General features: G+C 40.3%; 1 protein-coding gene across 5 annotated transcripts in view; it reads right to left on the reverse strand.

The window, feature by feature from the left end:
• Phactr2 (phosphatase and actin regulator 2) overlaps positions 1-15757 on the reverse strand; it is a 309714-nt gene that overhangs the window by 83503 nt on the left and 210454 nt on the right. For all 5 annotated transcript variants that reach the window (XM_008829813.3, XM_008829815.3, XM_029561959.1 and 2 more), the window contains exon 2: positions 10211-10378. In XM_008829813.3, coding sequence (XP_008828035.1) covers positions 10211-10378 — 168 coding nt within the window. The remainder of the gene's footprint in view (positions 1-10210; positions 10379-15757) is intronic.

Below are 15757 nucleotides of genomic sequence, written 5' to 3' on the forward strand. Positions count from 1 at the left end.
GAGGTTGATGGGGCAGGTATGCTGAGTCAGTATGACTATGAAAGGACAGTATGGGGAAGATGGAGGTGTGCTTGGCACTGATATGTCCTGTGTTTGGAAGTGGTTCCACAAAATTATTCATATGTAAAAATTCTTAGAACTGTACACATACATACACACAAAAAGAAAGAAAAAATTAATGAGGGACCTGTTTGGAAAGGTCTTGGTTACACACTGAGTGACTGAGAGTGAATCTGGTCAGGAGCCTAGGTACATTTGTGCTCCAAATAAGCCACACCACAACTACTTCTAAGATTTCAGAAGTGGATACTGCAGCTGTCACAAAGAAAAAATATCTCTTCCTGTGGGGTGTAGGCTCATTGGCCTGTGGCAGCAGTGGAGGGACAGGAAAGGAAAAAAAGTTTTGAAAAAGGCAAAAAGCTGTTTTCTAAAAGGGCAAGCATTTGAGATGGCTGGCACAAATCAGTGTTCAGGGAAAAACCCCATTTCTAGGGGCAACTCAGAGGGAATGCTCCCAAGAGGGGCTGCCAAAAACCACTCGTGGGTAACTGGGTAACTGTGAGGCCCATGGCCTGGACTTTGTAGATTGTTGCAGGCCTCTTTTGGGTATGACCTCAAAGTTTCTTCCGAGATGCAAGCCATTAATATAAATAGTCTTCCCACTAAAAGAGAGGGCACACGGAGCTGGAAAATGCTTCCCTTTGCTCTGTTCTGAAAAAGATGAAAGCTGTCTAGGAATGGAAAAATAATGCAATCAAGGAAAGAACAAGAGAAATGCTTAAAGAAGAAAAGGAACCCAAACTATAATCATGAAGGTGAGAAGAGAAAAGGCCACACAGAGGAGGGGGTGTGCTCATGGACAGGGTGCATCTGACACTGTAACAGGGGACAGAGACAGCAGAAGACTGCCGGCCAGTAATAAAGACCAGGCTCATCTCTCGCCAGCTTCATGAGCTTGGAGATGCTCTCCCTTTGTTAACTATTACATCCTCAGTATCTAGAACTGAGCTGGGATCACGGCCCTTGTAACACTTGCACGTGCACATGTGCACATGCACACACAAACACACACACACAAGCACACTAATAATAATAATAATCACAAAATTTTTAAAAAAGAGAGGGACAAGCTGCTTGGTCTGATGGTCCTGAGGACAAGGGTCGATCTTTCTGAGCCACAGTGTTCATATAGTCACACTAGTTTTCAGGACACAGTTCACTACATGAAAACAGAAATGGCAGAGCAGGAAGGTACTCACTACATCGACCTGTTGAAGAGATACTAAAATTGAGCTAAGGAGCAATGGAAAACCTATCTAAGCATATGAAACCATGTATCACGGAGGATAAGAATCAGAGCTGAAAAACAAACAAACAAACAAACAAAAAAAACCCAAAAACCGATGCCACAGATTCCAGGTGCTGTCAGAGAAAAGCACATCATGGAGTTTAGAAATGCTGTGTTCAAGCTCAGAATCTGCAAGCTGAAAAGGAGTAATATACAATGGGAACCTGAGATGTCAACACGAGAAAGTAACTCCCTGAGACGGAGTGGGACAGGACCACTGGTAACTTGGAAGAAACGGGCCTCACAGCCATCAGGAGGAAGTGTGGCAACGCTAAGGAAAATGCACAGAACAGAGGAGACCTGTGTTAGGACATATGCACGGAAAGAAGAAAAATATACTGTTTTAAAGGGATAAAGCTGATCCCTCAGGAAGAACGGTGATACTTCCGTACATGGAACATTCAGTGAAAGAAGAGTTACCACTGTGTTTTGCGTGTCGAATGTTCCCCATGGGTTCATATGTTTGAGCACTTGGACCCTAGGTAGTTACACTGTTTAGGAAGGTTGTAGAACCTTTAGGAGATGGAGCTTTGTTCAAGGAAGTGGGTCACTGTGGACAAGCCTTTAAGTTTTTATTTTTTGATTTATTTATTTTTATTTTTTAAGGGTATGATAAGTGTTTTGTCTGCATGTACGTAAGTGCACCAGGGCACACAGTGCCCATGGAGGTCAGAAGAAGCTGGAACTGGAGTTATAGACTGAACCAGGGTCCTCAGCAGGAGCAGTCAGTGCTCTTAATCTCTGAGCCATGTCTCCAGCTCCAAGTCTTCAAATGTTATGGATTCACTTACTTCCTGCCTGCTCCCTGTTTGTGGACTATAGACAATGTGACCAGCTGCCTTACACTCTTGCTGCCATACCCACTGTGATGGACTGTGTCCTGTCAAACTGTGAGTCCAAGTCAACACTTCCTCTCTTAAGTAGCTTCTTGTCATGCATCTGGTTGCAGCAATAAAAAAAAGAAAATGACACAGTGATAGAGAATATTGAAATGAAATTATCGAATCCTTAGGCATTTCTTTTTAAAAAATATTTTATTTATTATTTTTATTTTATGTATGCGTGTATTGCCTACATGTAGGTAAGTGCACCCGTGTCATGCAATACCTGTAGAGGACAGAAGAGGCTGTCGGATCCCCTGGAACTGGAGTTAGGACAGTTGTTAGCTGCCATGTGGGTGCTGGGATTCGAACCCGGGTCTTCTGCAAGAACAACCAGTGTTCTTAACCACTGAGCCATCTCTCCAGCCCCACCTTAGGCATTTCTAAGATACTTAGCTTCTAACGAGAAGTTATTTTACAAACAAGATGGATCCCTACTGTAAATTGTGAAAAGATGGTTGGTGAAGAATAAGTAGCAAGAATTTTGAGAAAAAGTCATCATACTAGCTTAGCATGAAAAGAAAGCTAAGAAAGGGCATGTGAAATATAGTCAGGCACACTGCAGACTCCATGAGGACAGGGAACATACTTGTTTCCCACTGTGCTCCCTGCACATGCTGCCAGGGGCCTGCAACTCAGTCAACACTGAGGCATCTAGACAATTTTGTATGGTGAGAAACCCTAAAACTGAAAAATAGAAGGGAATAAAAGTGTCTTAAGATGCAGGATCATCACATCATGTAATAATTTAGTTAGAACAAAGTTACGTCCTGACACTAAGCATCATTTAATGCTTAGGACAGGTTCTGGGAAATGGGTTCACCAATTTAGTCATTGTGTGAAGAACAAAGAAAGTTACTTAGATTAAGATGGCTATACAATCATTAGGTAATGAAAATCTCATAAGACCATCCTCATACAGTCCATCACTGACATAAACTTTATGCATCATGGGACGGTACATCTTAATACTGTGTATCTATATGTGCAGCCAATATGTGTCCCTGCACACCCACCATGGGATGGAAATACTGGGCATAATTTTAGGTTAATATAATAGAAAACTTCTTTAACAACTAGAGCTGTGAATTAGTTTGTTAAGAATCTGAAGGATTTGATGTGATTAGTTCTGCTGTAGTTGGGGGACGTTGTTTTCTCTTTAAGAAAGAACTAAATGGCTGTGGTGCTGGAGAGAGAGCACAGATGGCAAAGTGCTTCCTGATCAAGAAGAAGGACCTGAATTTGATCCCCAGCACCCATGTAAAAAGCTGGGTGTGGTGGCACATGCTTAAACCCTATTGCTAGGTAGGTGGGGCAGAAGACTCTCTGGCCAGCCAAACTAGTGAGCCCCAGGTCCCAGAAAAAAACTTTTCTCAAAAAATAAAGTGGATGGCTCCTGAGGAATAACATCTGACGTGGACTTCCGGCCTTCACATGTTATGTACATCCACATACATGCAAACATGTATGCACCCACATGCTTATACACATACACAAAATTAAAAAAAAATAACTAGATGGCTGGTGAGTCTCTGGACAATTTTAAAATTCTCAGTTTCAAGAGAGAACTTTAAAGTATTTTCACTACAGTAACAAGAGATAGTGTTTGGCTGTATTTAGGTAAATTTAAGTAGTACTAAGCTTCCAGCATATAATGGGCTAAATTGATTTTCATAAATTAGTTTGGGAACATACCCAGCATCCTGAGTGATCTAAAGGCAGCACCAAGGGACACCATAATTGTGTGCATTAGGGACTGTCTATTGACAGAGGTGATCACCACTACTATTTGAACTTATTAAAACATTCTGAGCAGAATTAGATTTAAAAAATATTAATGTACAAGAGAGTCTAAACCCAGACTTTCTGAGGTTGGCTGTTTGACTTTTGGATTGGTAACATGTTAGCACCTGGTTCTTAGAGCTGCTGTTAAGGAAGGAAGCCATAACAAAATGCTTGCACTACAGAGTAGACTCCCCCTCTTGGTTTCCTGCCCTTCTTCCAGTGGAATTAGAGAATGAAATGTCATGAGTTGTCAGGAACCACAGTGCTGGCAACAGATAAGATTGACGGCCAGGAGGTTCATGGATGCCAAGTATCCTCTTGTTAAACTATTGAATATAGTAAAGTTTATGATGAAGATTCCTGTGCTGGAAGTAAGTATATGCCATCTCTAACTCACATGATTACTTAACAGGACCTCTCAGAGAGCTTTCCCCTCCAGTAAAGTCTCTGTGACCACCCCCCCTTTTTTTAATTGATTATTTTTATTTTATTTTATGTGTATGTGTGTATTGCCTGCATGTAGGTAAGTGCACCCGTGTCGTGCAATGTCCACGGAGGTCAGAAGAGGCTGTCGGGTCCCCTGGGACTGGAGTTATGGACAGTTGTTAGCTGCCATGTGGGTGCTGGGATTCGACCTTGGGTCTTCTGCAAGGACAACCAGTGTTCTTAACCACTGAGCCATCTCTCCAGCCCAACCACCCCATTTTAAATTGTGACATCCACCCCATATTCCCCTTTCCAATTCATTGATGTATTCTTTCTTCTCACTCTCCGATATTCTACACGGCTTATTTGAGCTTTACTTTCTGCCTTCTGTTGCACTAGAGTGTAATACAAGAGAGAAAGAAGCTGAGCTCCCCTGGTTTCTGTAGCATTTGTACCAGTGTTGGGCATGCGGTAGATGGAGGTACTCAGTTAAGCATTCCTTGAGAGAGCAAATGAGTGCAAAGCAGCCCTCTGTGGACCTGGTTGCTGTGTGGTCACTGCTTGGCTATGTAGCCCTGCTCTACTAGAATAAATTGTGGAATAGGGCAGATTCCCTCCTGCTCCTCCAGTGTAGTATGAAAATGAATGTACAAGGACAGCACTTCCACCTTCTCCGTGGAATGAGAGAGGTAAAAATCAAAAGGTTTTGTTTTATTTATACAGCCAGAGCAGGCCTTAACAAGTATCTCATTGGAGAAATCCTTTCACTTCACTCTTCACAGATATGGAAAATAATCCCAGGCAGCAACATCACGCTTCCATGGTTACAGAGAATATTATGCTTTTCTAGGACCAAACATAATTTTGATCCTTGCCAACCATGTTTCTATACACGCACTGCTGAAATCAAGCCAGTGAAGTAGAACCAAAGTAAGTTACTCAGACAAAATCCTTCTTACAGTAAAAACTAGAGTGTGAAGCAAAGCTGTGTGTTAGTGACACCTTTCCAGGCCTGATCCTCACTAATCCGGGTATGAGGTTATCGTTCAGGGATACAACATAGTGCAACTGTCAAAAGTGTTGGCTACAGTGACCTCCTGCTTGGATTCAACACTGCCTTCTCCTCCCACGGGGTGTATTTCCACAGGAAAGTCAGCTGAATTTCATGGGCCCTGTCTCCTCATCAGCAGAACTGGATAACAGTACCACTTGAACTTCTTATGTTCTGTTGTGTCAGTTATTTAAACTGATTAAGTATCTAGAGCAGAACTTAGTACATTATAGCATTCAATAAAACCCAGTCATTATTATTATTAGGGAACGCACAACACCTTCAGTAAATTCAAGATTTTGCCAGATGCTCTCTACAAGTTAGTCTGATTCATAGAGTGTTATAACTTACAGCAACACTAACTAAAAACTTAGACATGCTTTTGTCATTACTAATGCCATACACAAAACAACAAGGTTCATGAAGATAAAGTGCATTGATTTTTCTTTACCTAGCAATATAACTTACTTTTAAATAGGGTTAAAGATGGGAAAGAGACATTTTCCTTAATTGTTTTGTTTTTGTTTTCTGACTTTCTGAGACAGGGTCTTGTAGATAGCCCAGGTTGGAATGCCTATGTGAATAGTGCTTTGTACTCCCTTTCCTTATCCCTGGATCCACTCATGGTATTGAGCAACTCCTTGTGTAGAGATGGGGGCAGAGACGGGAGCTGAGTGTGGAGAAAGGGGAAGCAGAAGGTGCAGGCTGAATCCAAGATATCTGGTCTTTGGAAAAGTATTTTATTTATTGTTTTTATTTTGTGTGTATGAATGTATTGCCTGCATGTGTGTAAGTGCACCCTGTTGCACTTAAGTGCAATGCTTGCAGAAGTCAGAAGAGGGTGTTGGATCCCACAGAACTTGAGTTGTGGGCAGTTGTTAGTTGCCATGTGGATGCTAGGAACTGAACCCAGGTCCTCTGTAAGAGCATCCAGTGCTCTTACACTGAGCCATGTCTCCAGCCCCTGGCATTTGATCTTGATAGTAACAGACTGCACAGAAGTCCGAGGTGTGTTTAGATAGGGAACTAGCATGTTTAACTTTGGGGAGATTCCAACATGTTTAAAGTTCTAGAAACTGGGGGTGTAACTCAGTGGTGGTACACTTGCCTAGCACATGGGCACACCTAGGTTTAATCCTTAGCACTGAAACAAACAAACAAACACACAGAGATCCAGAGGCTCTATTCTCACCCTCTTCCCTATGACAAAAAGGTGTGTGTGGGAATCCAAAAACATAATTATAAAGGGAAAAAGATGTAAATGACATCCTATGCTAAAGAGAGGGAAGGAAAATGATCCTGGCTTAGGTGGGACCGAGGAAGAAAATAAAAAGCAGAGAGAATGGTAAAGAAGAGTTGAAGACAAGCACGAGACACTAGCTGGCCCACTTTAATTACGTGCTGTGACATTCATGCAACACCAATGTCCCTATAGCACATTCCTCAGAATGTGTCCTGTCATGGGACTACGAATGGAAAAGAGGGGTGCTGTCCTGCCCTGAGAGCCAGAGTCAGAGTTACAGGTAATGTTCTGCTTAGGAACAACAAGGCTAAGAACCTGGAAGGTGGGGTACAAACTCGGGCTGCCTTTATTGACAGTGTGGTGGTTTGAATGAGAATGTCCCCCATAAACTCCAAGTACTTGGGCATTTTGTCCTCAGTTAGTGGTGCTGTTTTGGAAGGCTTTAAGAGGTATGGCCATGCTGGAGGAAGCACGTCACTGGGGGTGGGCTTTGAGAGTTCTTAAGCCTTGCTGGATTTCCAGTCACTCTCTAGTTCCTGTGCCTGCTTGAAGATGTGAGCACTTAACTCTCTGGTCCTGCTCTGGCCACCTCACCATGCCATGACGGACTCTAATCCTTCTGGAACCTGGAAACCTACGCTCAAATAAACTCTTCTTCCTATAAGTTCCCTTGGTCATTGTGTTTTATCACAGCAAGAGAAAAGTAACTAAGGCAGATAGGATGTTTCTTTGGGCTTCAGAGGCAACTTCCACTAAAACATGCCAAGGATGAGACCATGCTTCCACGCCAGCACAGCAGTAAGCATGCTGTGAATGACTCACACATCTGTGTTGTAGTTTTTCTATCTGAAACTGAAAATTCCCATGACAAAGCCTGGGGTGGAATGAGGTGTAGCATCAATCACCATGTAGTGGAACACAGTGAGGACTAAGCTGGGGGTTCAGTGAATGGACACTGAAGAGTTACTTTCCTCTGAAGAAATATGCCTTCCTTCGCCCCCTGATAATGTAGGTCTTGCCTAACATTGGGTTTTCAGATTTCCAGGCTGTATGTGGTTTGGATCATGTTCAGACAGCTTGATTTTATTATTTGAAATAGTTTTTTATTTAAAGGAAGATACAGTTTTATTGGTTATTTCCAGTATCTCTGTGACAACTTTCTTGAACATGAAAATAAAGAAACCTAACATGCAATACACCATTTTGTGTCCCCCTACCCATCTTTTTTTTTTTGTACTAAGCATTGAACTCAGAACCCCACATGTGATGTTAGGCAAGCATTCTACCACTGAGCCATACTTCAGCCATTTTTGGTGTCTTTGTTTCAAGCTTGAAGTTCTTTCTACATGTCTCAACAGAAATTAAAGTCTTAAAATAAGTACATACATATGGTGGCAACTGCCTTATACTTTAAATAAGTGCCAAGAAAAGAGGAAGGAGAAGTTCCTTGTAGATACCCTCACTAAGGACAGACATGGTAGTAGCTCAGGTCCAGGTAAAGGGTAACCAAGACAACTGAAGAGCTTCCCATTGTGTCTTATCATCTTAATGCTACAGTCCAGAGCCCGGCTCCCATTCTGAGTAAAAGTAACCACGGCAACTTGAAGAGTCAGATTCTAGCAACGCTTAGGAAAATGTGAGAGGGGGGCACTTAGGAAGGCCAATGTGGTTCCACCGACTCCTGACAAACAACAGGAGGGGAACAAGATGCCCACCAAGGACTAGAAGGCCAAGGATCTTCCTGAGGCCCAACAACAGAATCTAGACATAAAGCACCTTGGAATTGAGCTCATTCAGTTCCTTGATTTCAGAGGCTGAGTCTGAATTGATCAGGTTCATCTAGTGTTTTGGTGGCAAGAATACTACCCAGGTGGCTGCTTCCAGCACATTGTTCACAAACTCTCACAGCTTCTTAATCCAAGAAGCTCCTCAGACACTGAAGAGGTCCCAGCATCCAAGCTATCCCAAGTTTCCCCAAGGTCAAGTCTTTATTCCTATCTCTATTTTTTTTTTACTATGAATATTTCCCAATATAAGTAGAGAGATAAAATAATCAACCCATGAACCAAAAAATATCAACACCTGGCCAATCTTTTTTCTTCTATACTTTTACATCCTACCCCTGCTCCAAGACAATTTTGAAACAAATCTCAAGTATGATTACTTCTCATTAAATAGTAAATATTCAAATTATGTAACTGTAGGTACAGCAGAGACTCTTGTCTTCAGGAAGCTTCCATGTACCTGTTGCACACACTTGTGCTGTGTCTAGTGATGTCTGTTCTAGTTCACAACTCTAGGACACAAGGCCAGTCTTAGCATGGACCCGTGAGATATGTTCTGTGATACTGCCATATGCTGATAACATCAGACTGTGGTGGAATGAGGTGGTTTGAAGGGATTATTTTGAACAGAAAGCATTGAGAAGGCTGAACTTACATCAAGAGATAATTGCCCCTGGCCCTTAAACAAAATTCCATGAACACCTAGCATTTGCTTAAATTGGATTTAGATTTTAAATCAATTTCCTCCACAAGTCCGTATGAAAGGCACCAAGCAAGGCTATCATTTTTATTTATTTGGTTTTCATACAGGGTCTCTTTTTTTATTTATCTCATTATGCAGCCCATGCTGACCTCCAACTCACAGTCCTCCTGCCTCACCGTTTGAAGGGCTAGGATTACAGGTATGTGTGCCACCACACCTAGCCCAATGCAATTTTTGACGTTTAATCCTGCCACAAAATAAATGGCAATAAAAAAATTCCCTATCATCTTTCCTAACACAGAGGTGAATAACTTGTTCTAGCAACATAATGGAAATTTAAAATTAAATAACAAACACAGCAACACTTTCTTTCAGTCAGCTGTTTAAGTCTTGTCTCTAGAGAAATTACATCAAAAAGGCATTTAAAAAATGTTTTAAGCCAGGCATGGCGGCACATAACTATAATCCCAACACGTAGAAGGTGAAGACAAGAGGATCAGGCGTTCAGGGCCAGCCACGGCTGGCTATGTAGTGGGTTCAAGGCCAGCTGAAACTTTTCAAAAACAGTTTTAATTAAAAAACCTGTCTGTGCTAATAGAACTAGGTAGATAGTATATGACTGTGGATATGTGGAAAAATGGGTGATTATGTCACAATGTTGCCAAACAATATTTCCACTTTCAACTTTACCACTTTACGTACCCTTTCTCACATGCCAGTTTCTACATGAATTTACAAATATATATATATATATATATATATATATACTTAAAAAATATATATTTTAATGCAAGGACACAATTGAAAGCCAGAGTCAGCACATATTTTGGAAAATGAGAACAATTGAGTTGTTTTATCCTTAAGTGAAATAATTTCATTTTAAATATGAATTCATTTTATTTCTGGAAAAAATTCTGCAAAATATAACATTCAACTTGTTGAAATTTTAAATAATTTATCTTATCTTGCAACAGTTATAGCTCTCATACCTGCTGAGGTTTCTCTAAATTTGTCGCTGGTCTTCTTTTTCCTCCATTTCCAAGGCTTGAAAATTTTACCAATGGTGGAGAGTTTCCCCTTTCTCTTGAAGGGAGGTGTCTGGGAACCTGCTGGGGGGCCATCTGAGTTTGCTATGGAGGCTTTGTCTAGTCCATCAACTGTATAAAGAAAAATCAAGTCAGAGAAAGGATGCAATAAGAATTTGAAACAGCACCATCTATCTTTTCCTGGACTGTTAACAGTAAGCTTGCCTGTTCTCTTTGTTTTGTCCCTCTCTGCACTGGTAAGACTCCCCTGACACAATCAGTGAATCAATCAATCAGAAATTATAGTCCCTTTAGGTAATCATTTTGGGGAAACAGAAAAGAAGCAAGAGACTTACATAATAGGCAGGGCCAGACAAATAGAGATCTGTAAAACCCCGCTGAGTCCATCTGCACCAGCACATCAATATTTTGTGCAGGAAAAGAGTATTCTAAGTATTCCTGAAATAGGATGTTCCTTTGAGGCAAGTTTGGCGTTCTCAGTAACGAATATCACAGTTACGGTGCAGTGAAAACCATGGTTTCCCCTTCCTAAAACGAAATTTGGTGCCAGGAAGCTAAAGTCTATTTTTATAATGCTATAACTATCTTTTGCCTCTGTTATAAAAAGTTTTAAGCTTCAAATAAACAGATGGTTATCATTAACAACAAGAAATATGTGGAAAATGTGGGTATTGCATGTGATAAAATCTATCTTTGTATGGCTTTAATGTTTTATCAGTCAGAAAGAAGGCACAAAGTTTGAAGTTGCCTTACAATAAGTTCTAAACAGAAAGGAGATAATACTGACTTGAATTACCCTAACTTCTAAATTAGTGGCAAAAAACCCCTAGAAGCAGCCCACATGACAAACTATGGTTTTATGGTTTTACCCATTCAATAAAATAGCATTCAACCATTTTATAAATGGGTATATATGGACAAATATGCAACAAATGACATACAAGAAAATGTTAAGTGTTGACTCTCAGTGGTAGATATATGGATGATTCAAGTCTTTCATCCTCTCTGTGTCTCTGGAAACTTTCATAATAAAATATTATGGGGAAAAACAAACAAAAACTAGAGAGGACTTTCCCTGAGAGGAAAATCAGGTAGACTTATGCCTTCCAATTCTCTTGTTAAAACCATGACATAAATCCATTTCAAAAACACTGTGCAGAAAAACCCACACAGAAGACAGTATGAATTGTTTGGTTCCCTTTATAGGCAAACTGAATCCATGTAAGAAGAAGGGGGGGGGCAATCACAACAACAACAGTGAAATGAAATCAGAGCAATAGGAATGAAATGAGAAAGAGCTTGAGAGAACTTGAGGGGGTGGCAGAATTTATTTAAGTAATGGGTGGATTATGCAAAACTGATCATGCATCTCTATTATTTTTGCACATTTCATTTTATGCAAAATTTACCTTTGAAAACTCAGAGAATGATGTCTAATTGATATATACACTACAGTGACTACAGGTGAACTGAGCTAATATCCATCAAAACCCAAAAATAAGTGGATAGATGGAATGAGCAGATGGATAAATAGGCCAAAAAAAAAAAAGACAAAATACTAAGTTGCTAAATCTAGGTTTTAACTATATGAGGCACAGGTATAATGCGTTTTATCTTTTGTATATTTTTGAAACTTTCATAATAAAATACTGGGGGGAATACATGTAATACAAAAGTTGAATAGCAAGGTCTTCCATTCCCAAGATGCTTTTATTCCAAGTTCTCATTCTAACCACAATTTTCCATCTACCTGTACATAAAACATTTGCATGTTTTATCTTAAAAAGGAAAACAGGAAGATTGTGAGTTGCAGCTGAAGCAGGCCAACCTACAACCTCAAAACCCAAGAAACAACATGGTATAAAGATTGTTGGGTTTTATTTTTGCTACACATCTTCCACTTTTGTAAGTCAAGACCCAGTTAACAACCCAGAAACACCAGTGGGTACAGGCCAAAAGAATCTCAACAGCAAAAACACAACCTAGTGAGGCAAATGTTTTAGACTATAACTGCTCTACTCTGGCCAAACACCACAGAAGAAACTGTGATCATACATGCTAGCAAACGTGGAGCATAGAAAGGAGACTTTCACGCTCATGAGGCTCTAGCAAGGAGCTCTAAAACTGCTGCAGGAGAAGTGTTTAGAGAAGGCAAAACAGGGAAGACCTTCATGCCTGTAGCCAGCAAGGAAGCATTGTGGTGTCAGTGGAGGCTATGTGGGGAGTCTGGATTTTATCCCATACAGCAGTAATTGGGTGGTATCAAAGCTCTGCCCACTGGGAACAAGGCTGTTCATTCTAGAGTTTCAGTGGAGACTATGGAGAGATCTGGAGATTCTAGCCATACCCAGTAGCAACAAGGACCTTCAAGTGCAGTGCCAACAAGAACACAAATGGGAAACCTGGATTTTCATCTCCAGGCAGGAATGTCGAGGTGGCATTCACTGTTCCCTTCCTGGAGAAGTGTTAGGTGAAGCCCAAAAAGCAGGAGAGTTAAATAAGATATGAAGTCTCACAACATAATGCAAAAAAGTCCAAATTTTAGTCAAAAATCACTTGACATACCAATAATTAAGAAAAACCCAAGCATAATGAAAAATGGCATTCAATAGTTACCAACCAGCTCCATATGAATTCTTCCAAATATGCATGCCTAAGTCCCACTCTTCCTCCTAGTGATGTGTACTCTGATTTTGGATGCTACCTAGGCAGAAGTGTCACTGGCTATAACGCTGTTAAGGTAAATAGGAGATGCAAGTGTGGCACAGGGCGATGCTTCTGTAAGTGGTCCTAACCCTACCTTCAGCCACAGAACAACAGAGGTGGAGGTGGGAGGAGGTAGATGAAGCTAAAAGCCAGCCACAGTAAAGAAGTAAAAATTTCACTGTACTCCTATCCAGCTGTCTCCCATGAACTGGAGGGCAAGTTGAGGAAGGAAGTGAGTGTATGGTTTTTCTTCTTCGTGAGACTTTATACTGAAATCTTATGGAAGAGATTAGTTCTGAACAACTGAATGCTGTAAAATACAAAAGGGCTGGCTAGTACAAACATCTCAAATTCAATTTCCATCTCAAATTCATCTCTGTGGTTAGAGACAGACATCTACTTCCCATTTTCTTACAGTGGAGAGGGAACTTCATCACCCATGCCACAGATCTGGTTCCCTGACACAACGTAAAAAACCGTGCTTTCCATCTGAACCAGTGAAACATAGTCTGTTTTTCTTTTGTAAACAAAAATTTTTATGTTTACAAACACAAACAAAATAAAAAGTGAAATAATTTCCCTGATGGCTGGCAGGTGGAGAGGTGGAGAGAGCCGACTGCTGAGTGAAACACGACAATGTTAATTAAATGCACAAATGCATAAGAAGTGAAATGCAGCTGACACCAAAGGCCTAGACCAGTGCCAGTGGCCACAGTGGTGTGTGAACATGTGCACACGTGTGTACATGCATGGGTGCATACCTACACCCATCTTTTTCCTCTGACTGAATGAATCTATTTGTGATTTTTATAACTGGTAGGCTCTTACTGAAAACCACACTTGCAATTAGAGGCCATAGATGATGACGCAGCTGGCCAAATGCCACTGCACTTACGATAGAGTTGTTACTGGCTCTGCACAAGCACGAGCAGACTACGTGTTTTCTCTAGACACCTGGGTACTGGTAGAGCCACTGATATTTCTATAATTTTTCTTTCGAACAAACTCACTATTAAAAAAATCTATTTGAAACTTTCTATAAAGTCTTTCACTTTAAGTATGAAACTCTTTTTTTTTTTTTGAGTAAGATGGACAACAGGTTGGAAACCTGAAACTTCTGTATGTTTGTCGTAAAATGCTACACAAGTAAGCAACTGATGGCTGATGGAGGGAACCAAGATATCAGGTACAGATACGGAAGGAGGGGAATTTAAATATTCCATATACACCCATTACAGCTGGAGATAACTGTATGAACTCATGTTTTGCAAGATAGACAGAAAGACAGCACATATGTTATCAATATACATGGTCACATTGCCGAGTATGCCTAGATGTTATTTCTTTTTTTTATATTTTATTTGTTATTTTTATTTTATGTGTAAGTGTATTGCCTGCATGTATGTGAGTGCACCCGTGTCATGCAATGCCATGGAGGTCAGAAGAGGGCTTTGGATTCCCCTGGAACTGGAGTTAAGGATGGTTCGTAGCCGCCATGTGGGTGCTGGGAATCAAACCCGGGTCCTATGCAAGAGCAGTCAGTGCTCTTAACCGCTGGGTCATCTCTCCAGCCCCATATGTTATTTCTTAGTTCTGTCATCTCACCAACAACACCCTACTAGCAACTAACACATGCAATGTTCAGATCTTGGTCTCTAACAGCATTCTTCAATTTAAAAAAAAAACATAGAAAAATCATTCTTTATAAAAATGGTTACTCGTAGGGTTGGGCAGGGAAAGAACCTTCATCATATAGTGCCAGGATGTAAGGAAGTACTTGAATCAAACTGATGGGAGTATGCTAAAGAGACACAGAGGTAACCCAAAAAATCTTCAAAGGCCAATGTTGGAAGAATCAGAGCATATAAAAGAAATAATATGCTCTAATTACAACCCAGTATATAAAACAAATATCTATGGGCCCATACTTACATAAATAAATATTGAAGAAATAAATGTGAGAGCACAACAAATCTGCATAGAAGAGTTCCAAACACTTTATAGGAAAACAAGTTTAACTTTGCACGGCTTGAATGCTGGCTACACATAGTAAACTCCTTCCAAGGGTGCAGGATGGACAGATTCGGGAAATGAGTGACTTCACATGGACAAACATCACCCCATCCAGGGACCAAAGTCAATATCATCTGTGTTAGATTATGTTGACAGTATTACCCTTGATATGATGTGATGAGACTGGAACTTCAAAACTTACAACCCAAGTGTCATTATAAGGAAATGTCAGACAAGGTCAAGTTGAGGAACATTTCTGGAATACCTGATCAATGCACCCCAAAGACATCAAGGGTGATTAAAAATAACTAAAGTCTGAGGTACTGACACCAACAAGAGGAAGTGAAGGAGACATAATACAGATCCTTAATGGGATCCTGGAACCCCAAAAAAGGCCATCAAGGAAAAACTGGTGAAATTCTAATAAACTAAGGTGCAGCCTATTCTTTGGTTGTAACAAAGCATCATATTCTAAGATATTGAGGGTGGGAGAAAAGTTATGAGTATATGAAAATTATATATTTTTTTCAATTTTTCTGCAAATTTTCAACTATTCTTTTTTAAAAATTATTTATTTAATAATCACGTGATTGGAAGAAGCATTTCATTACAGCATTAACATATTCAATAACAATTTCCAGAGCAAAGATGCATCTCTTTCAAAATTGGCTGTAAATTTTTAGATTCACAGTTGAATTAATACGGTTATACAATATTTAGCTCAGTATAAACCCTATAAGACATAAAATTGAATGAGGTTTTAACCTTCAA

Source organism: Nannospalax galili, unplaced genomic scaffold (assembly GCF_000622305.1).
Source record: "Nannospalax galili isolate Female #2095 unplaced genomic scaffold, S.galili_v1.0 scaffold154, whole genome shotgun sequence".
NCBI lineage: Eukaryota > Metazoa > Chordata > Mammalia > Rodentia > Spalacidae > Nannospalax > Nannospalax galili.